General features: G+C 47.9%; 1 protein-coding gene across 1 annotated transcript; it reads left to right on the forward strand.

The window, feature by feature from the left end:
* Positions 1–2,308: 2,308 nt before the first annotated feature.
* si:ch1073-15f19.2 (uncharacterized) lies at positions 2,309–19,095 on the forward strand. The gene is made up of 6 exons (XM_036968183.2): positions 2,309–2,419; positions 2,517–2,632; positions 2,839–3,085; positions 16,801–17,535; positions 17,677–17,782; positions 18,600–19,095. The coding sequence occupies exons 1-6, from the start codon at positions 2,359–2,361 to the stop codon at positions 18,694–18,696; spliced, it is 1,362 nt and encodes a 453-aa protein (XP_036824078.2). The 5' UTR covers positions 2,309–2,358; the 3' UTR covers positions 18,697–19,095.
* Positions 19,096–26,622: the final 7,527 nt, after the last annotated feature.

Consider the following 26,622-nt stretch of genomic DNA (forward strand, 5'->3'; position numbering starts at 1 on the left):
GCTTGGCATGATTCACTTGCCATGATGGTATGAGGGCCAGACTGGGATTTTAGCCAGGACACCGGAGTAAACACCCCTACTCTTACGATAAGTGTCATGGGGTCTTTAGTGGCCACAGATAATCAGGACACCTGTTTAACGTCCCATCCTACACATAGAAATGTCCACTGCCTTTGGGTATTGGTGATTATTTTTTGACTGTAGGAAATAGTTCTTCCTACTGACCCTCCAACACCACTTCCAGCAGCGTCTGGTCTTCCACCTAAGGACTGACCTTGCTTAGCTTCAGAAGCAAGCCAGCAGTGGGATGAAGGGTGGATGCTGGCTAAACATCCCTTGACTTTTTCCACATTTTGTTGTTACAGCCTGAATTCAAAAAATTTATTAAATTAAGCTTTCGTTTCACTGGCCTATACACAATGGAATTATGTTTTTTGACATTTTTACTAATTCATTAAAACAAACAGTGATGGAGCAGAGAGATGGAGAGACATGAAGAGATGGAGAGAAGGATAGAGACTGAGAAAAGGAGAGAGAAGAAGAGATGAGAGAAGGATAGAGACTGAGAAAAGGAGAGAGATGGAGAGAAGGAGAGAGGTGGAGAAAAGGAGAGAGAAGGAGAGAGATTGAAAGAAGGAGAGAGGAGGAGAGAGCAGAGGTAGAGAGAGGTGGAGAGGGAGATGGAGAAGGAGAGAGAAGGAGAGCGAGATAAAGAAGGAGAGCGAGGGAGAAGGAGAGAGAAGGGGAGACAGAAAGAGAGGGAGAAAGAGATTTGAGAGGCATGGAGGGGAGAAGTGGAGAAAGGTACCCTACATGACCAAAAGTATGTGGACAACTGCTCTTCGAACATCTCATTACAAAATCATGGGCATTAATATGGAGTTGGTCCCTCCTTTGCTGCCATAACAGCCTCCACTCTTCTGGGAAGGCTTTCAACTAGATGTTGGAACATTGCTGCTATAACAGCCTCCACTCTTCTGGGAAGGCATTCCACTAGATGTTGGAACATTGCTGCTATAACAGCCTCCACTCTTCTGGGAAGGCTTTCCACTAGATGTTGGAACATTTCTGCGTGGACTTACTTCCATTCAAACATAAGAGCATTAGTGAGGTCAGTCGATTAGGCCTGACCTCACGAAGTACCAGTCAAAGTTTGGACACACCTACTCATTCAAGGGTTTTTCTTTATTTTGACTATTTTCTACGTATGACTTCCCACATATGCTGAGCACTTGTTAGCTACTTTTCCTTCACTCTGCGGTCCAACTCATCCCAAACCATCTCAATTGGGTTGAGGTCGGGTGATTGTGGAGACCAGGTCATCTGATGTAGCACTGAATGCATTCAAATGAAATTTAACCCAACCCCTCTGAATCAGAGAGGTGTGGGGGGCTGCCTTAATCGACATCAACGTCATCGGCACCCGGGGAACAGTGGGTTTCTCAGGGACAGAATGACAGATTTTGACCTTGTCAACTCTGGGATTCAATCCAGCAACCTTTCAGTTACTGGCCCAACGCTCCTACCAGGCTTGGTCTTTTACCATATTTACCTATCTTCTGTATACCAACCCTACCTTGTTACAACACAACTGATTGGCTCAATTGCATTCAGAAGGAAATAAATTCCACAAATTATCTTTTAACAAGGCACACCTGTTAATTGAAATGCATTTCAGGTGACTACCTCATGAAGCTGGTTGAGAGAATGCCAAGAGTGTGCAAAGCTGGTTACTTTGAAGAATCTCAAATATAAAATATATTGTGACTTGTTTAACACTTGTTTTGGTTACTACATGATTCCATATGTGTCATTTCATAGTTTTGATGTCTTCGCTATTATTCTACAATGTAGAATTATTTTTTTTTTTTTTTTACTTTGTAGGTGTTAGATTCAGTAGGTCCAAACTTTTGACCAATACTGTATGTCATGTATCTTCCCATGCTATTCATTCTACAACTGTTTGCACGTTGCTAAAACTCTGTGCATGGTTGATAACATAACACTGGAAATGTCTATCTTTTTGAAACCGTTGTGAGGTTTGTTTACTGTTCACTTGTAATAGTTTAATGTTGAGGTTGTTCTTGTTACTTCTCACTTCTGTTTATTGTTGATTTCATTTGGCAAAAATAACATGTTACCCATTCAATTAAAGGCCCAATGAATTGAATTGAGAGTGCGAGAGAGAGAGAGAGAGAGAGAGAGAGCGAGAGTGAGAGTGAGAGAGAGAAAGAGAGAGTGAGTGTGTGTGAGAGAGAGAGAGAGAGAGTGAGAGAGAGAGAGAGTCTCTCTCTTCCTTCCTCTCATCCTTCCTCTCGCTCTCTTTCTCTAACCCCGGTGTCAAGAGGCCAGACAGACATGGCTGCCACTCTGAAGGGAACTGTCGTCTCTCTTCTTCTTCTCTCCTCCATTTCTCAAGGTAAATGCTGGATTCACAACTCTTCATCTGATTGTGAGTAGACAGAGTAAAGGAGGCTGTTCTCAGGTTTTCAACTGTTGTGTGATTTGATTGACAGGTGTCCATGGTGTTGACGTGTTCCACCGGGAGTCAGTGAGAGCTGTAGAGGGTCAGAACATCACTCTACCCTGTTTACTAGAAGTGAAGGAGGGACGTAAACCCGTCATCTCTCAGGTAGCTGTGTTTTTCTCTCTTTTTTTCTCAACTGTTTTAATTGCACTATGATTCCATGAGTGTCCTGAAAGACGTCTATCTAATAAAATGTTATTTAAAAACATTTTTTATTATAGCTAACTACCTTAAGATGAACAAACTAACTGTAAGTTGCTCTAGATAAGAGTCTCTGCAGTTTGACTAAAATGTGCATGTCAATGTTCTAGGTAGAATGGAGGAAGAAAGGAGAGCTGGAGGACCACAGGCTGGTAGTGTTTAACCCTAGTTTTGGTGAAACCATCGTCTGGCCAAACGTCGCCCTGGACGTGGCGTGGGACAAGGACAAGGAGAAGCTAATGGGCACGTCTCTGGTTCTGAAGGATGTAGAGGCTAAGGACAGCGGGCGCTATATCTGTGACATTACTACCTACCCCAACGGGTCCATCAGGAAAGTCACTCGGCTGAAGGTTGAAGGTATGGGCTGAATGTTGAAGGTATGGGCTGAGAGTTGAAGTTGTGGGCTGAATGTTGAAGGTATGGGCTGAGGGTTGATGGTATGGGCTGAGGGTTGACGTATGGGCTGAGGGTTGAAGGTATGGGCTGAGGGTTGAAGTTATGGGCTGAGGGTTGAAGGTATGGGTTGAAGATTGATGGCATGGGCTGAGGGTTGAAGGTATGGGCTGAGGGTTGAAGGCTGAGGGTTGAAAGTATGGGCTGAGGGTTGACGTATGGGCAGAGGATTGAAGGTATGGGCAGAGGGTTGACGGTATGGGCAGAGGATTGACGGTATGGGCAGAGGGTTGCCGGTATGGGCCGAGGGTTGACGGTATGGGCCGAGGGTCGACAGTATGGGCCGAGGGTTGACAGTATGGGCTGAGGGTTGACAGTATGGGCTGAGGGTTGACAGTATGGGCTGAGGGTTGACAGTATGGGCCGAGGGTTGACAGTATGGGCTGAGGGTTGACAGTATGGGCCGAGGGTTTACAGTATGGGCCGAGGGTTGACAGTATGGGCCGAGGGTTGACAGTATGGGCTGAGGGTTGACAGTATGGGCCGAGGGTTGCAGGTATGAGCCGAGGGAGAACCTTCCAGAAAGACAACCATCTCTGCAGCACTCCACCAATCAAGCCTTTATGGTAGAGTGGGCATACGGAATTCACTCCTCAGTAGTGGCAGCATCATGCTGTGGGGATGTTTTTCAGCAGCAGAGACTGGGAGACTAGTCAGGATTGAGGGAAAGATGAACAGAGCAAAGTACAGCGAGATCCTTAATGAAACCTGCTCCAGAGCACTCAGGACCTCAGACTGGGTGAAAGTCACCTTCCAAAAGGACATTGAACCTAAGCACACAGCCAAGACAATGCAGGAGTGGTTTCGGGACAAGTCTCTGAATGTCCTTGAGTGGCCCAGCCAGAGCCCAGACTTGATCCTGATTGAATATTTCTAGTGAGATCTGAAAATAGCTGTGCAGCGACGCTCCCCATCCAACCTGAGAGAGCTTGTCCAACCTGAGAGAGCTTGAGAGGATCTGCAGAGAAGAATGAGAGAAATTAATTTATGAACATATCTCCCTCTCTCTCTCTCTCTGTCTCTCTCTCTCTCTCTCTCTCTCTCTCTCTCTCTCTCTCTCTCTCTCTCTCTCTCTCTCTCTGTCTCATATTAACATAATACAAATTATCATAATCCATATTGTCAACGGGACAACAGTAACAACAATAACCAAGGGTCAAAATAACCATACATTGAACAATAACAAAAGCAGTAGAGGACATGTGGTTTTAAGGGTTTCAAAATTGGTGAAATTACACTCTTTACTTGTTTTATATTTTTGACATTTTGTCAGGAAATGCAGCTCTGTCTCAGGTTCTGCTGTTGTGCAGTGGTTGCACAGCCTTTCCTCTACAGGGAGCCAGGTTCTGCTGTTGTGCAGTGGTTGCACAGCCTTTCCTCTACAGGGAACCAGGTTTTCCTGTCTACCCTTCTCAATGCAAGGCTGTGATCACTGAGCCTGTACTTTGTCAAGGTTTTTCTAAGGTTTTGATCAGTAACCATGGTTAAATAGTTTGCCAAGGTGTACTGTCGATTTAGGGATTTAGTTAGCACTGCATTTTGCTTTGTGCTTGTGTTTCCCAAAAGGTAATGTAGTGTTGCTCTGTGCTTGTGTTTCCCAAAAGGTAATGTAGTGTTGCTCTGTGCTTGTGTTTCCCAATAGGTAATATAGTGTTGCTTTGTGCTTGTGTTTCCCAATAGGTAATGTAGTGTTGCTTTGTGCTTGTGTTTCCCCATAGGTAATGTAGTGTTGCTCTGTGCTTGTGTTTCCCAATAGGTAATGTAGTGTTGCTCTGTGCTTGTGTTTCCCAATAGGTAATATAGTGTTGCTTTGTGCTTGTGTTTCCCAATAGGTAATGTAGTGTTGCTTTGTGCTTGTGTTTCCCAAAAGGTAATGTAGTGCTGCTTTGTGCTTGTGTTTCCTAATAGGTAATGTAGTGTTGCTTTGTGCTTGTGTTTCCCAATAGGTAATGTAGTGTTGCTTTGTGCTTGTGTTTCCCCATAGGTAATGTAGTGTTGCTTTGTGCTTGTGTTTCCTAATAGGTAATGTAGTGTTGCTTTGTGCTTGTGTTTCCCAATAGGTAATGTAGTGTTGCTCTGTGCTTGTGTTTCCCAATAGGTAATGTAGAGTTGCTCTGTGCTTGTGTTTCCCCATAGGTAATGTAGTGTTGCTTTGTGCTTGTGTTTCCCCATAGGTAATATAGTGTTGCTTTGTGCTTGTGTTTCCCAATAGGTAATGTAGTGTTGCTTTGTGCTTGTGTTTCCCCATAGGTAATGTAGTGTTGCTCTGTGCTTGTGTTTCCCAATAGGTAATGTAGTGTTGATCTGTGCTTGTGTTTCCCAAAAGGTAATGTAGTGTTGCTCTGTGCTTGTGTTTCCCAATAAGTAATGTAGAGTTGCTCTGTGCTTGTGTTTCCCCATAGGTAATGTAGTGTTGCTTTGTGCTTGTGTTTCCCCATAGGTAATGTAGTGTTGCTTTGTGCTTGTGTTTTCCAATAGGTAATGTAGTGTTGCTTTGTGCTTGTGTTTCCCATAGGTAATGTAGTGTTGCTTTGTGCCTGTGTTTCCCAATAGGTAATGTAGTGTTGCTTTGTGCTTGTGTTTCCTAATAGGTAATGTAGTGTTGCTCTGTGCTTGTGTTTCCCAATAGGTAATGTAGTGTTGCTTTGTGCTTGTGTTTCCCAATAGGTAATGTAGTGTTGCTTTGTGCTTGTATTTCCCAATAGGTAATGTAGTGTTGCTTTGTGCTTGTGTTTCCCAATAGGTAATGTAGTGTTGCTTTGTGCTTGTGTTTCCCAAAAGGTAATGTAGTGTTGCTTTGTGCTTGTGTTTCCCAATAGGTAATGTAGTGTTGCTTTGTGCTTGTGTTTCCCAATAGGTAATGTAGTGTTGCTTTGTGCTTGTGTTTCCCAATAGGTAATGTAGTGTTGCTTTGTGCTTGTGTTTCCCAATAGGTAATGTAGTGTTGCTTTGTGCTTGTGTTTCCCCATAGGTAATGTAGTGTTGCTTTGTGCTTGTGTTTCCCAATAGGTAATGTAGTGTTGCTCTGTGCTTGTGTTTCCCTGTAGTTTTGTTTAGACTGTTGTAATTTGGTTTATTCTGATTGATTGGATGTTCTGGTCCTGAGGCTTCAGTGTGTTAGTAGAACAGGTTAGTGAACTCAGCCCCAGGACCAGCTGGATGAGGGGACTGAGGCTTCAGTGTGTTAGTAGAACAGGTTAGTGAACTCAGCCCCAGGACCAGCTGGATGAGGAGACTGAGGCTTCAGTGTGTTAGTAGAACAGGTTAGTGAACTCAGCCCCAGGACCAGCTGGATGAGGGGACTGAGGCTTCAGTGTGTTAGTAGAACAGGTTAGTGAACTCAGCCCCAGGACCAGCTGGATGAGGGGTCTGAGGCTTCAGTGTGTTAGTAGAACAGGTTAGTGAACTCAGTCCCAGGACCAGCTGGATGAGGGGAATGAGGCTTCAGTGTGTTAGTAGAACAGGTTTGTGAACTTGGGATCAGCTGGATGATGGGACTGAGGCTTCAGTGTGTTAGTAGAACAGGTTAGTGAACTCAGCCCCAGGACCAGCTGGATGAGGGGACTGAGGCTTCAGTGTGTTAGTAGAACACGTTAGTGAACTCAGCCCCAGGACCAGTTGGATGAGGGGACTGAGGCTTCAGTGTGTTAGTAGAACAGGTTTGTGAACTCAGTCTCAGGACCAGCTGGATGAGGGGAATGAGGCTTCAGTGTGTTAGTAGAACAGGTTTGTGAACTCGGGACCAGCTGGATGAGGGGACAGGGGCTTCAGTGTGTTAATAGAACAGGTTAGTGAACTCAGCCCCAGGACCAGCTGGATGAGGGGACTGAGGCTTCAGTGTGTTAGTAGAACACGTTAGTGAACTCAGCCCCAGGACCAGTTGGATGAGGGGACTGAGGCTTCAGTGTGTTAGTAGAACAGGTTTGTGAACTCAGTCTCAGGACCAGCTGGATGAGGGGAATGAGGCTTCAGTGTGTTAGTAGAACAGGTTTGTGAACTCGGGACCAGCTGGATGAGGGGACAGGGGCTTCAGTGTGTTAATAGAACAGGTTAGTGAACTCAGCCCCAGGACCAGCTGGATGAGGGGACTGGGGCTTCAGTGTGTTAGTAGAACAGGTTAGTGAACTCAGCCCCAGGACCAGCTGGATGAGGGGACTGAGGCTTCAGTGTGTTAGTAGAACAGGTTAGTGAACTCAGCCCCAGGACCAGCTGGAAGAGGGGACTGAGGCTTCAGTGTGTTAGTAGAACAGGTTAGTGAACTCAGGACCAGCTGGATGAGGGGACTGAGGCTTCAGTGTGTTAGTAGAACAGGTTTGTGAACTCAGCCCCAAGACCACCTCGATGAGGGGACTGAGGCTTCAGTGTGTTAGTAGAACAGGTTTGTGAACTCAGCCCCAGGACCAGCTGGATGAGGGGACTGAGGCTTCAGTGTGTTAGTAGAACAGGTTTGTGAACTCAGCCCCAGGACCAGCTGGATGAGGGGACTGAGGCTTCAGTGTGTTAGTAGAACAGGTTTGTGAACTCAGCCCCAGGACCAGCTGGATGAGGGGACTGAGGCTTCAGTGTGTTAGTAGAACAGGTCAGTGAACTCAGCACCAGGACCAGCTGGATGAGGGGACTGAGGCTTCAGTGTGTTAGTAGAACAGGTTTGTGAACTCAGCCCCAGGACCAGCTGGATGAGGGGACTGAGGCTTCAGTGTGTTAGTAGAACAGGTTAGTGAACTCAGCCCCAGGACCAGCTGGATGAGGGGACTGAAGCTTCAGTGTGTTAGTAGAACAGGTTGGTGAACTCAGCCCCAGGACCAGCTGGATGAGGGGACTGAGGCTTCAGTGTGTTATTAGAACAGGTTTGTGAACTCAGCCCCAGGACAAGCTGGATGAGGGGACTGAGGCTTCAGTGTGTTAGTAGAACAGGTTTGTGAACTCAGCCCCAGGACCAGCTGGATGAGGGGACTGGGGCTTCAGTGTGTTAGTAGAACAGGTTAGTGAACTCAGCCCCAGGACCAGCTGAATGTGGGGACTGAGGCTTCAGTGTGTTAGTTGAACAGGTTAGTGAACTCAGCCCCAGGACCAGCTGGATGAGGGGACTGAGGCTTCAGTGTGTTAGTAGAACAGGTTAGTGAACTCAGGACCAGCTGGATGAGGGGAGTGAGGCTTCAGTGTGTTAGTAGAACAGGTTTGTGAACTCAGCCCCAGGACCACCTCGATGAGGGGACTGAGGTTTCAGTGTGTTAGAAGAACAGGTTTGTGAACTCAGCCCCAGGACCAGCTGGATGAGGGGACTGAGGCTTCAGTGTGTTAGTAGAACAGGTTTGTGAACTCAGCCCCAGGACCAGCTGGATGAGGGGACTGAGGCTTCAGTGTGTTAGTAGAACAGGTTTGTGAACTCAGCCCCAGGACCAGCTGGATGAGGGGACTGAGGCTTCAGTGTGTTAGCAGAACAGGTTTGTAAACTCAGCCCCAGGACCAGCTGGATGAGGGGACTGAGGCTTCAGTGTGTTAGTAGAACAGGTTAGTGAACTCAGCCACAGGACCAGCTGGATGAGGGGACTGAGGCTTCAGTGTGTTAGTAGAACAGGTTAGTGAAATCAGCCCCAGGACCAGCTGGATGAGGGGACTGAGGCTTCAGTGTGTTAGTTGAACAGGTTAGTGAACTCAGCCCCAGGACCAGCTGGAAGAGGGGACTGAGGCTTCAGTGTGTTAGTAGAACAGGTTAGTGAACTCAGGACCAGCTGGATGAGGGGACTGAGGCTTCAGTGTGTTAGTAGAACAGGTTTGTGAACTCAGCCCCAAGACCACCTCGATGAGGGGACTGAGGCTTCAGTGTGTTAGTAGAACAGGTTTGTGAACTCAGCCCCAGGACCAGCTGGATGAGGGGACTGAGGCTTCAGTGTGTTAGTAGAACAGGTTTGTGAACTCAGCCCCAGGACCAGCTGGATGAGGGGACTGAGGCTTCAGTGTGTTAGTAGAACAGGTTTGTGAACTCAGCCCCAGGACCAGCTGGATGAGGGGACTGAGGCTTCAGTGTGTTAGCAGAACAGGTTTGTAAACTCAGCCCCAGGACCAGCTGGATGAGGGGACTGAGGCTTCAGTGTGTTAGTAGAACAGGTTAGTGAACTCAGCCACAGGACCAGCTGGATGAGGGGACTGAGGCTTCAGTGTGTTAGTAGAACAGGTTAGTGAAATCAGCCCCAGGACCAGCTGGATGAGGGGACTGAGGCTTCAGTGTGTTAGTTGAACAGGTTAGTGAACTCAGCCCCAGGACCAGCTGGAAGAGGGGACTGAGGCTTCAGTGTGTTAGTAGAACAGGTTAGTGAACTCAGGACCAGCTGGATGAGGGGACTGAGGCTTCAGTGTGTTAGTAGAACAGGTTTGTGAACTCAGCCCCAAGACCACCTCGATGAGGGGACTGAGGCTTCAGTGTGTTAGTAGAACAGGTTTGTGAACTCAGCCCCAGGACCAGCTGGATGAGGGGACTGAGGCTTCAGTGTGTTAGTAGAACAGGTTTGTGAACTCAGCCCCAGGACCAGCTGGATGAGGGGACTGAGGCTTCAGTGTGTTAGTAGAACAGGTTTGTGAACTCAGCCCCAGGACCAGCTGGATGAGGGGACTGAGGCTTCAGTGTGTTAGTAGAACAGGTCAGTGAACTCAGCCCCAGGACCAGCTGGATGAGGGGACTGAGGCTTCAGTGTGTTACCAGAACAGGTTTGTAAACTCAGCCCCAGGACCAGCTGGATGAGGGGACTGAGGCTTCAGTGTGTTAGTAGAACAGGTTAGTGAACTCAGCCACAGGACCAGCTGGATGAGGGGACTGAGGCTTCAGTGTGTTAGTAGAACAGGTTAGTGAAATCAGCCCCAGGACCAGCTGGATGAGGGGACTGAGGCTTCAGTGTGTTAGTTGAACAGGTTAGTGAACTCAGCCCCAGGACCAGCTGGAAGAGGGGACTGAGGCTTCAGTGTGTTAGTAGAACAGGTTAGTGAACTCAGGACCAGCTGGATGAGGGGACTGAGGCTTCAGTGTGTTAGTAGAACAGGTTTGTGAACTCAGCCCCAAGACCACCTCGATGAGGGGACTGAGGCTTCAGTGTGTTAGTAGAACAGGTTTGTGAACTCAGCCCCAGGACCAGCTGGATGAGGGGAATGAGGCTTCAGTGTGTTAGTAGAACAGGTTTGTGAACTCAGCCCCAGGACCAGCTGGATGAGGGGACTGAGGCTTCAGTGTGTTAGTAGAACAGGTTTGTGAACTCAGCCCCAGGACCAGCTGGATGAGGGGACTGAGGCTTCAGTGTGTTAGTAGAACAGGTCAGTGAACTCAGCACCAGGACCAGCTGGATGAGGGGACTGAGGCTTCAGTGTGTTAGTAGAACAGGTTTGTGAACTCAGCCCCAGGACCAGCTGGATGAGGGGACTGAGGCTTCAGTGTGTTAGTAGAACAGGTTTGTGAACTCAGCCCCAGGACCAGCTGGATGAGGGGACTGAGGCTTCAGTGTGTTAGTAGAACAGGTTAGTGAACTCAGCCCCAGGACCAGCTGGATGAGGGGACTGAAGCTTCAGTGTGTTAGTAGAACAGGTTGGTGAACTCAGCCCCAGGACCAGCTGGATGAGGGGACTGAGTCTTCAGTGTGTTAGTAGAACAGGTTAGTGAACTCAGGACCAGCTGGATGAGGAGACGGAGGCTTCAGTGTGTTAGTAGAACAGGTTAGTGAACTCAGCCCCAGGACCAGCTGGATGAGGGGACTGAGGCTTCAGTGTGTTATTAGAACAGGTTTGTGAACTCAGCCCCAGGACAAGCTGGATGAGGGGACTGAGGCTTCAGTGTGTTAGAAGAACAGGTTTGTGAACTCAGCCCCAGGACCAGCTGGATGAGGGGACTGGGGCTTCAGTGTGTTAGTAGAACAGGTTAGTGAACTCAGCCCCAGGACCAGCTGAATGAGGGGACTGAGGCTTCAGTGTGTTAGTTGAACAGGTTAGTGAACTCAGCCCCAGGACCAGCTGGATGAGGGGACTGAGGCTTCAGTGTGTTAGTAGAACAGGTTAGTGAACTCAGGACCAGCTGGATGAGGGGAGTGAGGCTTCAGTGTGTTAGTAGAACAGGTTTGTGAACTCAGCCCCAGGACCACCTCGATGAGGGGACTGAGGTTTCAGTGTGTTAGTAGAACAGGTTTGTGAACTCAGCCCCAGGACCAGCTGGATGAGGGGACTGAGGCTTCAGTGTGTTAGTAGAACAGGTTTGTGAACTCAGCCCCAGGACCAGCTGGATGAGGGGACTGAGGCTTCAGTGTGTTAGTAGAACAGGTTTGTGAACTCAGCCCCAGGACCAGCTGGATGAGGGGACTGAGGCTTCAGTGTGTTAGCAGAACAGGTTTGTAAACTCAGCCCCAGGACCAGCTGGATGAGGGGACTGAGGCTTCAGTGTGTTAGTAGAACAGGTTTGTGAACTCAGCCACAGGACCAGCTGGATGAGGGGACTGAGGCTTCAGTGTGTTAGTAGAACAGGTTTGTGAACTCAGCCCCAGGACCAGCTGGATGAGGGGACTGAGGCTTCAGTGTGTTAGTAGAACAGGTTAGTGAACTCAGCCCCAGGACCAGCTGGATGAGGGGACTGAGGCTTCAGTGTGTTAGTAGAACAGGTTTGTGAACTCAGCCCCAGGACCAGCTGGATGAGGGGACTGAGGCTTCAGTGTGTTAGTAGAACAGGTTTGTGAACTCAGCCCCAGGACCAGCTGGATGAGGGGACTGAGGCTTCAGTGTGTTAGTAGAACAGGTTAGTGAACTCAGCCCCAGGACCAGCTGGATGAGGGGACTGAGGCTTCAGTGTGTTAGTAGAACAGGTTAGTGAACTCAGCCCCAGGACCAGCTGGATGAGTGGACTGAGGCTTCAGTGTGTTAGTAGAACAGGTTTGTGAACTCAGCCCCAGGACCAGCTGGATGAGGGGACTGAGGCTTCAGTGTGTTAGTAGAACAGGTTAGTGAACTCAGCCCCAGGACCAGCTGGATGAGGGGAATGAGGCTTCAGTGTGTTAGTAGAACAGGTTTGTGAACTCGGGACCAGCTGGATGAGGGGACTGGGGCTTCAGTGTGTTAGTAGAACAGGTTAGTGAACTCAGCCCCAGGACCAGCTGGATGAGGGGACTGAGGCTTCAGTGTGTTATTAGAACAGGTTTGTGAACTCAGCCCCAGGACAAGCTGGATGAGGGGACTGAGGCTTCAGTGTGTTAGTAAAACAGGTTTGTGAACTCAGCCCCAGGACCAGCTGGATGAGGGGACTGGGGCTTCAGTGTGTTAGTAGAACAGGTTAGTGAACTCAGCCCCAGGACCAGCTGGATGAGGGGACTGAGGCTTCAGTGTGTTAGTAGAACAGGTTAGTGAACTCAGCCCCAGGACCAGCTGGATGAGGGGACTGAGGCTTCAGTGTGTTAGTAGAACAGGTTTGTGAACTCAGCCCCAGGACCACCTCGATGAGGGGACTGAGGCTTCAGTGTGTTAGTAGAACAGGTTAGTGAACTCAGCCCCAGGACCAGCTGGATGAGGGGACTGAGGCTTCAGTGTGTTAGTAGAACAGGTTAGTGAACTCAGCCCCAGGACCAGCTGGATGAGGGGACTCTTTTCTTTGCTCAGCTCTTGGTATTGCAGGGCTTGGTAATGATATGAGAGGGGGTCACTGTATTTTAGATGTTTCCAAAATTGAATTGCTCTTTTTTTAGTTTTTATTATTAGTGGATATTGGCCTATTTCTCCCCTGCATGCATTGTTTGTAGTTTTCCTCTGGACATGTAGGGGAATCTTACAGAACTCTGCATGCAGGGTTTCAATGGGATGTTTGTCCCATTTGGTGACATCTTGTTTTGCAAGTGGACCCCACACCTCGCTGCCATAAAGTGCAATTGGTACTTCAGTACTCTATATATTTAAACCTCAGTAATTGTAGTGTGTACAGGACTCTATATATTTAAACCTCAGTAATTGTAGTGTGTTCAGTACTCTATATATTTAAACCTCAGTAATTGTAGTGTGTACAGTACTCTATATATTTTGTACCAATTGAGAAATTTGGTCTAATTCCCTGAGATCTGGATCTTCTCTGGAAAATCGTTATTTTAGTATTTTTGGGATTTACTGCCAGGGCCCAGGTCTGGCATTACTGCTCTAGCAGGTCCAGGCTCTGCTGTAGTTCGTGTGCTGTGGGTGACAGCAGGCACAGGTCATCTGCGAAAAGCAGGAATTTAACCTCTGAATTGTGGAGGAACAGAGACTCTCAGGAACAGAGACTCACAGGAACAGAGACTCTCATGAACGGAGACTCTCATGAACGGAGACTCACAGGAACAGAGACTCACAGGAACAGAGACTCTCATGAACGGAGACTCTCATGAACGGAGACTCACAGGAACAGAGACTCTCAGGAACAGAGAGACTCAGAAACAGAGACTCTCAGGAACAGAGACTCTCAGGAACAGAGACTCACAGGAACAGAGACTCACACGAACAGAGACTCTCAGGAACAGAGACTCACAGGAACAGAGACTCTCAGGAACAGAGACTCTCAGGAACAGAGACTCACAGGAACAGAGACTCTCAGGAACAGAGACTCTCAGGAACAGAGACTCACAGGAACAGGGACTCACAGGAACAGAGACTCTCAGGAACAGAGAGACTCAGGAACAGAGACTGTCTGCATCTCTCTGTCTGCATCTCACTGTCTGCATCTCTCTGTCTGCATCTCACTGTCTGCATTTCACTGTCTGCATCTCACTGTCTGCATATCTCTGTCTGCATATAACTGTCTGCATCTCTCTGTCTGCATCTCACTGTCTGCATCTCTCTGCCTGCATCTCACTGTCTGCATCTATCTCTCTCTCTGTCTGTCTTTCTCTCTCTCTGTGTCTCTCTCTCTCTCTCTCTCTCTGTCTCTCTCTCTCTCTGTCTGTCTCTCTCTCTCTCTGTCTGTCTCTCTCTCTCTCTGTCTCTCTCTCTCTCTCTCTCTCTCTCTGTCTGTCGCCATCTCCCTGTCTGAAAACATGTACATCTGTCTCTTTCTCTCTCTCTCTCTCTCTCTCTCTCTCTCTCTCTCTCTCTCTCTCTCTGTCTCTCTCTCTCTCTCTCTGTCTCTCTCTCTCTCTGTCTCTCTCTCTCTCTCTCTCTGTCTCTCTCTCTCTCTCTCTCTCTGTGTCTCTCTCTCTCTCTCTGTCTGTCTCCCTCTCTCTCTGTCTTTCTCTCTGTCTCTCTCTCTGTCTCTCTCTCTCTCACTCTCTCTATCTCTCTCTGTCTCTCTCTCTCTCTGTCTCTCAATTCAATTCAATTCAAGGGCTTTATTGGCATGGGAAACATGTGCTAACATTGCCAAAGCAAGTGAGGTAGATAATATATAAAGTGAATATATAAAGTGAAAAACAATAAAAATTAACAGTAAACATTACACATACAGAAGTTTCAAAACAATAAAGACATTACAAATGTCATATTATATATATACAGTGTTTTAACAATGTACAAATGGTTAAAGGACACAAGATAAAATAAATAAGCATAAATATGGGTTGTATTTACAATGGTGTTTGTTCTTCACTGGTTGCCCTTTTATCGTGGCAACAGGTCACAAATCTTGCTGCTGTGATGGCACACTGTGGAATTTCACCCAATAGATATGGGAGTTTTTCAAATTTGGATTTGTTTTAGAATTCTTTGTGGATCTGTGTAATCTGAGGGAAATATGTGTCTCTAATATGGTCATACATTGGGCAGGAGGTTAGGAAATGCAGCTCAGTTTCCAACTCATTTTGTGGGCAGTGAGCACATAGCTTGTCTTCTCTTGAGAGCCAGGTCTGCCTACGGCGGCCTTTCTCAATAGCAAGGCTATGCTCACTGAGTCTGTACATAGTCAAAGTTTTCATTAATTTTGGGTCTGTCACAGTGGTCAGGTATTCTGCCACTGTGTACTCTGTTTAGGGCCAAATAGCATTCTAGTTTGCTCTGTTTTTTTGTTAATTCTTTCCAATGTGTCAAGTAATTATCTTTTTGTTTTCTCATGATTTGGTTGGGTCTAATTGTGCTGCTGTCCTGTGGCTCTGTAGGGTGTGTTTGTGTTTGTGAACACATCTCACTGTCTGAAAACATGTACACCTGTCTGTACCTCTCTCGCTTTCTCTCTCTCTGTCTCCATCTCACTGTCTGAAAACATGTACCTCTCTCTCTCTCTTTCTGTCTCTGTCTCAGTCTCTCTCTCTCTCTCTCGCTCTCTCTCTGTCTCTCTCCATCTCACTGTCTGAAAACATGTACATCTGTCTGTACCTCTCTCTCTCTCTCTCTCTCTATCTCTTTCTGTCTCTGTCTCAGTCTCAGTCTCTCTCTCTCTCGCTCTCTCTCTGTCTCTCTCCATCTCACTGTCTGAAAACATGTACATCTGCACGTCTCTCTGTCTCTCTCTTTCTCCATCCTGTGTGGTGTGTGTTGATGAATGTGGTTTAGTTGAGTCATCTCTGACACACTGAAATCTCTTCACATTCAGATAAACAGACGTCAACATGTGGACCACATGCTTGTATCCCAAATGGAACCCTTTCCCTATATAGTGCACTACTTTTGTAGTGCCATAGTGCTCTGGTCTAAAGTAGTGTACTATATAGGGAATAGGGTGCCATAGGGCTCTGGTCTAAAGTAGTGCACTATATAGGGAATAGGGTGCCATAGGGATCTGGTCTAAAGTAGTACACTATATAGGGAATAGGGTGCCATAGGGATCTGGTCTAAAGTAGTGCACTTTATAGGGAATAGGGTTCTATTTGGGACACAGTTTCACACTTCCTGTTTCCTGCTCTCCAGCAGCCGACAGCAACAGAAGCTACAGCACGGTCGCCCTCAGCAGCTGAAAGTTGCAGATAGAACAGCCATGAATAGAGCTGACACCTTTCAGTCAGTGATTTACTGTCTGTTCTATATTATACACGTCTACCTGAATGCCCATACACCGACACCACAGCTACAGTACAGCACGTACTCACCTTCTGCAATGTACTACTACTGAATATTGCAGATAGAAATGTCATGAATAGAGCTGAAGTGTCAGAGAGTTGTGTTCTATATTATACATTTCTATCTGCATGCCCTGAACCACGGCTACTGCGTTCATGCAGTGATAGAGCTGACCACTCTATGTTTCTCAGTTGGTAGAATATTGTGCTTTCAACACCAGGATAGTGATTTTCTGCTGGGGCCACCAATACAACATGACGGTAAAACTCTCACAGCCACAAGTTGCTTTGGATAAAAGCATTTTGCTAAAAGACATTATGTTGTTGTCATTATTATATTAGTCCATGTCAGAGAGGAAGGTGCGTTCTATGTAATATATTTCTATGTGTTTGTAACGTTGAGGCCTAGTGATCATCTCTTCTACAGGTTCCAATAGAGAGTGAGATGTTAATCACCTGTAGCAACAGCCCTAGGAAGGGTATAGACTGCCCTCTGCTGGACCTGCTGGAGTACTGTTCAATTACTGCTTCCTGAAGGGGCATCCCGGACACAGATGCACCCTGGGATGTGTAGTTGTTGAAGAGTTAGAGGGACATTATGATATTAGTGATGATTCTCTCTCTGTCTCTCATTACTTTCCAACATAACAGGTCCTGCTGTCACTGTGACCTCCGGCAACAACGTAACTGAACCTACGGTTACCGACAACAACGTAACTGAACCTACGGTTACCGGCAACAACGTAACCGAACCTACGGTTACCGGCAACAACGTAACTGAACCTACGGTTACCGGCAACAACGTAACTGAACCTACGGTTACCGGCAACAACGTAACTGAACCTACGGTTACCGGCAACAACGTAACTGAACCTACGGTTACCGGCAACAACGTAACCGGACCTGCAGTTACCGGCAACAACGTAACAAGCGACCTAACAGAGCCAGCAGAGATGACAACCCCCACAGCTAACTTCAGCATCACACCAGACACCCTCACCTCCTCTACCGTACAGGAAGTCAACACCAGTATCACTATGACTACCTCTGTCACCCAGCTAATCTACTCCAATACACACCGATCAGTCAACACAGAGGCGGGACCAAAGGGGTCCGAGGTCAACAGCTCCACAAACAGTCCAATCAGAGTCCCATCCACGGCCCAATCAGGATCAACCTATCCACCCAAGGTCCAATCAGATCAGCCCACTCCATGGAGCGTCCGATCGAACGAGTCTGAAGCAGAGACCTCCAGCTTTGGTGGTCAGGGAGGCCCAGTGTCCACTACGCTAAACCCAGAGAAGAGCACCCTGGCTGGGGAGAAGGAAGACCACACCCTGGGGACCTCCACCACCTCCACCTCCACTTCCTCCCATGGGGGGACAGGTAGGACCACAACCAGAGATGGTTGGTTTGTATTGGCTTCTTGTCGTTGTATTTGGTATGTACCGTAGACCACTTTTAAACAGAAAACCTTACAATATTATGATTTATAGAGGATACCGATATCATGATTATTCCTGTCAGGTCCCAGTAGTGGTCAGAGGTACGTGGTGGTGTGGGTGCTGCTTCCTGTCCTGGCTCTGCTGCTCGTGGTAGGGTTCCTCTACAGACGGTACATCATCCAGAAGAGGTGAGCGTGTTTCCTGTCCTGACTCTGCTGCTCCATTTACTTACTGTTTTACATCAATTAACCTCTCTTTTCTACCTGCCTTTCAATCTGCCTCTTTCTCTCTCCTCCTCCCTCCCCTCTCTCCCTCTCGCTCCCTCTCTCCCCTCTCTCCCTCTCTCCCCTCCCTCCCTCTCTCCTCCTCCCTCCCCTCTCTCCCTCTCTCCCTCTCTCCCTCTATCCTCATCCCTCTCCTCCCTCTCTCCTCCTCCCTCCCCTCTCTCCCCTCCCTCCCTCTCTCCTCCTCCCTCCCTCTCTCCTCCTCCCTCCCCTCTCCCTCCCTCCCACTCTCCTCCTCCCTCCCGCTCTCTCCTTCTCTGCTCTCTCCCCCCCTCTTCCCCCTCTCCCTCCCTCTCTCCCCTCCCTACCCTCTCCCCCTCTCACTCCCTCCCCACTCTCTCCCTCTTTATCCTTCTCTGCTCTCTCTCCCTCCCTCTCTCCCCTCCCTCCATCTCTCCCCTCCCTCCCTCTCTCCTCCTCCCTCCCCTCTCCCCCTCTCGCTCCCTCCCCACTCTCCTCCTCCCTCCCTCTCTCCCCTCCCTACCCTCTCCCCCTCTCACTCCCTCCCCACTCTCTCCCTCTTTATCCTTCTCTGCTCTCTCTCCCACCCTCTCCCCCCTCCCTCCCTCTCTCCCCTCCCTCCCTGTCTCCCCTCCCTCCCTCTCTCCTCCTCCCCTCCGCTCCCCTCTCTCCCCCTCCCCCTTCCCCTCCCCTCTCTCCCCCCTCACCCTTCCCCTTCTTCCCCCTCCACTCTCTCCCTCCCCCCTCTCTCTCTCTCCAGGATGGACCTCCCTCCCCCCTTCAAGCCTCCTCCCCCTCCAGTGAAGTATTCCTCTTTGAGAGCTCATGACGTCCCCATGACCGACATCCTCACCTGAAGGGGGAGCTGTTGTATTTGTTTTATGGTTAAATGAAACCCTCCATTGGTCCTCCTTCATTTTATAGTGATACTTAATGCGCGTCCTCTGCTGTCAGAAATATAAATGAGCCTTTTACTGTAATACATGTTCTGTGCCGATGCTGTGTGATTTAACGGTGTCCCTTTACAAAGCTGGACTTTGAAGCCTTTTCTTCTGTTATGTTGCCTTTTTACCAAAGATGATATTTATTGTTACAGAAATGTCTTGATGGTTAAACTTTGGTGTGAATTAAGGAAACCAAAATATTCTTTATTAAATTTGTAGATATTATATTTTCTTTTACCAGATATATTTGATGAAATAATTAAGATTGCAATTGAATTTATCCAATCTGTTTAAATAAAGATCTTAAACATACTCGTGAAGTTTTGAATCAATGTTACTCACACCATGACTGTTAATAGGTCATGTACTATACCAGCACGCAAACATTCTGGAAAACAGAGAGAGAGAGTTCCCACTCCGGGACAGAACCGTGACATTCTCTCTTCTGAACTACAGAGAGTTCCCATCCCACTCCAGAACAGAACCGTGACATTCTCTCCTCTGAACTAGAGAGAGTTCCCATCCCACTCCAGAACAGAACCGTGACATTCTCTCCTCTGAACTAGAGAGAGTTCCCATCCCACTCCAGAACAGAACCGTGACATTCTCTCCTCTGAACTAGAGAGAGTTCCCATCCCACTCCAGAACAGAACCGTGACATTCTCTCCTCTGAACTAGAGAGAGTTCCCATCCCACTCCAGAACAGAACCGTGACATTCTCTCCTCTGAACTAGAGAGAGTTCCCATCCCACTCCAGAACAGAACCGTGACATTCTCTCCTCTGAACTAGAGAGAGTTCCCATCCCACTCCAGAACAGAACCGTGACATTCTCTCCTCTGAACTAGAGAGAGTTCCCATCCCACTCGAGAACAGAACCGTGACATTCTCTCCTCTGAACTAGATAGTAAGGTCAATGAGAGGCTGTCTGGCTAGGTTACTGGCTAGATTTCAGGCTAGGTTACTCATCACATGAGCGTGCTTTACCGAACAATATGTCTGTCTGCCTGCCTGCCTGTCTGCTTGTCTGTCTGCCTGCCTGCCTGTCTGCTTGTCTGTCTGTCTGGCTTGCACTTCAACAACAAAGGCTCTAATGTCCACAGTAACCACAGTGTTACTAAAGGCTCTAATGTCCACAGTAACCACAGTGTTACCAAAGGCTCTAATGTCCACAGTAACCACAGTGTTGCAAATATTCATCAAACCCATTGATGAAACAGGAAACAAAACCACAAACCACAGCTGTCCATCCGGCCATCTGGTGTGAGTCTGAGACCACCTACACATCTCTACATTCCCCTCTGTAGACACCGTCGTAGACACTGCTATGTTGACTGGTGTAGAACCACCTACATGCCTCTACGCTAAGTTGAACCATACAGGGTTCAAAGAGCTCATCTCAGACAGAGTTAGAGCTCATCTCAGACAGAGTTAGAGCTCATCTCAGACAGAGTTAGAGCTCATCTCAGACAGAGTTAGAGCTCATCTCAGAGTTAGAGCTCATCTCAGAGTTAGAGCTCATCTCAGACAGAGTTAGAGTTCATCTCAGAGTTAGAGCTCATCTCAGACAGAGTTAGAGCTCATCTCAGACAGAGTTAGAGCTCATCTCAGAGTTAGAGCTAATCTCAGACAGAGTTAGAGCTCATCTCAGACAGAGTTAGAGCTCATCTCAGACAGAGTTAGAGCTCATCTCAGACAGAGTTAGAGCTCATCTCAGACAAAGTTTGAGCTCATCTCAGACAGTTAGACCTCATCTCAGAGTTAGAGCTCATCTCAGACCCGCCCCACACAGCTCTGAGAGGCTACACTGAACACCAAACAGTAACCCACGACTACAGACGCCGGGGACCCGCCCCACACAGCTCTGAGAGGCTACACCAAACAGTAACCCACGACTACAGGCGCTGGGGACCCGCCCCACACAGCTCTGAGAGGCTACACCAAACACCTAAGCCTTGGGTGTCCCTCAAGCTACTTCTCCTTGTCAATGAACTGCCTGGGCACAGCCTGGACCAGCATCTTACGCACACTGGACTGATACTGTCTTGGTTCATCAGGTCAAATGGCATTATGAAGAGCAGCTCAGAACAGCTGAAGATGGATTTTAAAGAACTGATTGAGTCTCTACTTGACACTAACAAACACCCCATAATATCTGTCCCTCTGCCCTCCCTAAATCATGGTATTGAACGGTTCAGCAGACTTTCAGCCCTCCATAACCGGCTACGAGACTATTGCAGCTCTGTGGGTGTGACATGTATTGACAATACCTTCTGGAAACAAAGATCGTTTTATAAGGAGGATGGGATCCACCCAAATCGTTTGGGTTCATGGATCCTTTCACAGCATTACGAGGCTGCGTTGAGACAATGACTTATCAATGATCCAAGCCCAGCTCAGTTAATCGCTTCCGTTGTGTCGCGGAGTCATCATAATGCTTCATTATACCAGGGGCGTTGGAAGACACCATGTAAGTAACCTAATTGATGTCCTGTTTACTACCCAGAATGCCTCTGCTGTTCCTACAACTATTGTCTGCAGTAATCATGTGCCTATGCACCAGAGTTATACTGTTAGCACTGAGGCGGTGTGCCCTTGATGGAAGTCCACTGTGTGCAGCTCACCCTGCACTAAGATAAAAAAAACCTGAGTATGTCTACCTCTTCTAAGCTTCCCAGTGAAGCAATGAAAACAAGCAAGCATCCCTGAAAAGTGTTAACAATAAGCATTAATCTTAGGGATAGACGTCACGTCAACAGGACCGTTGTAAATAATGCAGTGCCTTCTGTCACGATCACAGATTTTAGAGAAACAACAAATGTTGGTACATGTAAGTGTGTTATATCGGCTGAAAGCTTAAATTCTTGTTAACATAACTGCACTGTCCAATTTACAGTAGCTACTACTGCGAAAAAAATGCCATGCTATTGTTTGAGGAGAGCTCCTAACAACAAAACAGTTTTTTTCATCACGACAGGTTTGTTAAATTCACATCTGAAGGTGAAATGTGTACTTACATTCTGAAATCTTGCTCTGATTTATCATCCAAAGGGTCCCAGCGATAACAACGTGTCGTTTTGTTAGATAAAATCATTTTTAATATCTTTAAAAGGTCCATATAGGATGCACAATCGATTTGTTTTCTACTTGTTGAATTTGCAAAGAAAGGAATCTGTGAAAATCTAACGCTAAACGTTGTTTCAACCAGTCAAATCACGTTCGTATTTATTCCTCAGAGATCCTAGAACATAACCAGACTTCACTAGGGGTGTAGTATATCCTATAGGACACCAAGTTTGGTCAGAGAGAAACGCCTTCATGGCACGGTGATGACGCAGGCGGTCGTCACTTGATCGACTGCACTGTATCTTTGTCAAATAAGCACCAATTGGGGTCAAACAAAGCTAGCTAGATAGCCAATTAGCTGAGCCTTATCTGTCACAAAATGTAGCTGCTAACCTTGTGCGACAACAAGAATTTTCCTTTTGAACAAAAATTATATTATAAAAAGCTACATCAAAGTCCAAGAATTGACGATATTCTTGCAGAATTAACAGCACTGTCAACAAGACAGGTCCTACAGGCTCTAGTTTCTACCTTCTTAACAACACTATCAACAAGGCAGGTCCTACAGGCCCTAGTTTCTACCTTCTTAACCTTCTTAACAACACTATCAACAAGGCAGGTCCTACAGGCCCTAGTTTCTACCTTCTTAACAACACTATCAACAAGGCAGGTCCTACAGGCCCTAGTTTCTACCTTCTTAACCTTCTTAACAACACTATCAACAAGGCAGGTCCTACAGGCCCTAGTTTCTACCTTCTTAACAACACTATCAACAAGGCAGGTCCTACAGGCCCTAGTTTCTACCTTCTTAACAACACTATCAACAAGGCAGGTCCTACAGGCCCTAGTTTCTACCTTCTTAACAACACTATCAACAAGGCAGGTCCTACAGGCCCTAGTTTCTACCTTCTTAACAACATTATCAACAAGGCAGGTCCTACAGGCCCTAGTTTCTACCTTCTTAACAGCACTATCAACAAGGCAGGTCCTACAGGCCCTAGTTTCTACCTTCTTAACAGCACTATCAACAAGGCAGGTCCTACAGGCCCTAGTTTCTACCTTCTTAACAACACTATCAACAAGGCAGGTCCTACAGGCACTAGTTTCTACCTTCTTAACAACACTATCAACAAGGTAGGTCCTACAGGCCCTAGTTTCTACCTTCTTAACAACACTATCAACAAGGCAGGTCCTACAGGCCCTAGTTTCTACCTTCTTAACAGCACTATCAACAAGGCAGGTCCTACAGGCCCTAGTTTCTACCTTCCCAGGTTTGGGCCCTGTGGTCGGAAACAGGTCGAACTAGCATCCCAACAGTGGGATAGTGAGACGGCTGGTTACATACAGGGCCCAGGTTTCGGATGATGACTTAGTGTCTCTGGACGGCTCCAGGGGTTTCTGGTGACGGAAAGGACTTAGTTCCTCATGCTACGGGAGTAGCGGGGGAAAACCTAGTATCCAATTCATTGTTCATAGTCGCCATCTTTAAACCCCACGAACAGAAGTCATCAAGGTTCGATGGAAAGTACCTGTCTGTAGGGGCTTCCACAGTGAAGCACCTACCTGTTTCCGGACATAGTCAAAGATTTGACAGCAAACTGGCCCCAACCGTTATTCAGCTAAGCTGATGCTGCATGAATGTGCCTCCCCCCCCTTCATGGATCTGGAACTGATGAAGGAGGCAGGGTGGGAGCACACACCTCCGGTGGATAGCGTGTCAGCTGGCTACCTAGCCCGTTGGCTAACAAGGCCAATACGAATCCTCCACTCCATGACAAGAACAGGCGCTTTTATTTTGGCTGCTCAGCTGGAGAAGGTCTATCATGTAAACTGAGCCCTGTCTGTCACTCTGCTGCAGGTCTACCAGACAGAGGGAGGAGCTGGGCATGGCTTTAGCCGCAGGAGCGCCCCAAGCAGAGGTCCTGGCTGAGATCTGTGTTACGAACTATTTTCATTCTGCCCCATGTCCCAAGGCACTGTCCTGTCATTCTGGAAGAGCATGGGAGCTATGGTTTATGCTTTTGCAGATGCTAGAGAGGGACAGACAGATGCACCTTATATGAGCTGATTTTTTCCACAGGGTTGGGCCCTGGAGGCTATGCAGACCCAGTTCAAGGCCAAAAATAACCAGGAAGAGGTGTGCATGCTTTTCTCCCTCTGAGGTCAATTGGGGATGCCGGTGGGACACCATCCGGAAAGGCCTGCGGGCGGTAATTCGCCTGCTAAGCGGGCTGCCCTCGGGGCTGGGTCTATCACCAGGTTGGATCAGTCTGGTTCCCAGACACAATGCCAGACTGCCTGGTACAATTGTCGCCCTGCTTCCAGGGGCGAGGAAAGAGATGGTCGTGCCACAGTGCAAGAAAGGAGACATCCCGTGCACATCTAGCTCGGGTTCGGGGATCAGTTCCTCCCTTGCCAGCCACCCAAAACATGACCAATTGTCAAGGCTTTATGCAAGCGTTTGTTTCAACCCCAATGTTTTCAGGGTTTCAAGAGTGTTGAATATTCCACATGTGAATTCAATAAAACATGTCCCTCCTCCATATTTAGATACAAGGTTGGTAAGAATGGTAAAAATAAAAAAAATGTACAAAATTATTTATTTTGAGGGGGCTTCATTTCCAGGAGACTTGCTCCCTGCTCTAACCAACAGGTGACACATGTACAGTGTCACCCTGGGTTATGCGAACAGTGACACCATTGTACAGCCTACCATAAACATGAGTCTCCAGTAAAACTCCATCTGATGGGGCATGACCCATTGACCCCTAGCCTCATGACCCCTAGCCTCATGACCCCTGGACACATGACCCCTAGCCTCATGACCCCTAGCCTCATGACCCCTGGGCTCATGACCCCTAGCCTCATGACCCCTGGGCTCATGACCCCTAGCCTCATGACCCCTAGTCTCATGACCCCTGGCCTCATGACCCCCTAGTCTCATGACCCCTAGCCTCATGACCCCTGGGCTCATGACCCCTAGCCTCATGACCCCTGGGCTCATGACCCCTAGCCTCATGACCCCTAGTCTCATGACCCCTGGCCTCATGACCCCCTAGTCTCATGACCCCTGGCCTCATGACCCCTAGCCTCATGACCCCTAGCCTCATGACCCCTGGCCTCATGACCCCTGGGCTCATGACCCCTAGCCTCATGACCCCTAGCCTCAGCACCAAGGAAGGAAAGTTATTAAAGGAGGAAATATCCACCCTGCTCCAGAAACAGGCAATAGGAGTAGTTCCTCTGTCCGAAGCCCAGGTAGGGGTGTAGCCGGTATTTCCTGATTTCGAAAAAAGACAGGGTGTTTCCGCCCTGAACAAAAACATCTCAGAGTTTGCAAATGTAAGATGCTCACGGATCAGCAGCTGTTACGGTCCGTCCTGGTTCACAACTATCGACCTAAAGGATGCATGCATACATGTGCTGATACACCCAGGTCAAAGCTCCATTGCGAGGTAATAGCCTACGATTTTTTGGGTAGTGCCGGTTGGCTTGTCCCTCTCGCCTCACATCTTTTCAAAGGTGGTGGAGGACCCATGAGGGGCCAGCGGCTGAGGATTGTTGGCCTTTCTGGACGATTGGCTGATAGCAGCAGAGTCATGGGAACAAGCAGTTACACACATCCAAGTTGGTGTCCCATGTTCAGTCTCTAGGTTTTATTGTAATTCCAGAAAAATATCTGTCTAATCCCATTGCAGTGAATTACATTCCTGGGTCTCGAGTTAGTCTCATGCTCTAATCATGTGTTTCTATCCCCGGAGAGGGTATCCGGCCTCCAGCTCTGCTTGGTCCAATTTTGGTTGAGGCACACAGTATGTTTTTGCCAGTTCCTGGGGATGATCGTGGTCATTCCCCTGGGACTAGCCATGATGTGGCTGTTCCAGCGCTGGGTGCTAGCCATGATGTGGCTGTTCCAGCGCTGGGTGCTAGCCATGATGTGGCTGTTCCAGCGCTGGGTGCTAGCCATGATGTGGCTGTTCCAGCGCTGGGTGCTAGCAACGCTCTTGGATGCACCTCGCCACCTAAGCTGGTCGATTCCCCGACTTGCCTCCGGGCACTGGCCCAATGGAGCCAGGTGTTGTCCCGCAAGGTGAGCATGACCTCACTGTGTGAGGGTTAGGGATCCCTAGCTACTGTTCTCATGAACTAGGTGGTGTCCATCAAGGTCACCATGACAGACGTATCCCCTCACCGTGTGAGGGTTAGGGATCCCTGGCTACTGTCGCAAGGGGTTCTCATAAACCATGTGGTGTCCATCAAGGTGGTCATGTCAGATGTACTCCCCCCTCCCCACGGGTGGGGCACGCTGTGTGAGGTTTACTCAATTCGGGGAGTATGGACGGTATCCCAGAGAGCCTGGCATATCAATTACCTGGAAATTCTGACGGTTCACTTAGCGCTCAGGTGCCTCTTCCCGCGGTTGTAGGCAATATGCTATGATCAATAATATCAAAGGCTGCACTGAAATCCAACAGTACGGCTCCCACAATCGTCTCACCATCAATTTATTTCAACCAATCATCAGTCATTTGTGTCAGTACAGTACATGTTGATTGGCCTTCTCTATAAGCATTGCAGTCTGTTGTCAATTTTGTTTTCCGTAAAATAACATTTCATTTGGTCGAACAGGATTTTCTTTCCAAAATGGGTTTTGTCCTGAACAAGCCGTTTAGTCTCAGTGATGGATGGAGCTGAAGCTTCTCTGTCTAGAATTGAATTGAATTGACTCCAGAACTGTTTTACCTGTTTTACTGTTTTCACGTATCTTTGTTCCA

This window comes from Oncorhynchus mykiss, chromosome 29 (genome assembly GCF_057628025.1).
Source record: "Oncorhynchus mykiss isolate SJ-2025 chromosome 29, ASM5762802v1, whole genome shotgun sequence".
NCBI lineage: Eukaryota > Metazoa > Chordata > Actinopteri > Salmoniformes > Salmonidae > Oncorhynchus > Oncorhynchus mykiss.

Excerpts from the sequence above, each read along its gene's own strand:
- si:ch1073-15f19.2 (XM_036968183.2), top strand. The coding sequence starts at position 2,359 with ATGGCTGCCACTCTGAAGGGAACTGTCGTCTCTCTTCTTCTTCTCTCC. Across the intron at positions 2,633-2,838 it reads GTAAACCCGTCATCTCTCAG|GTAGAATGGAGGAAGAAAGG; the intron begins GTAGCTGTGTTT and ends TCAATGTTCTAG. Across the intron at positions 17,536-17,676 it reads TTCCTCCCATGGGGGGACAG|GTCCCAGTAGTGGTCAGAGG; the intron begins GTAGGACCACAA and ends TATTCCTGTCAG.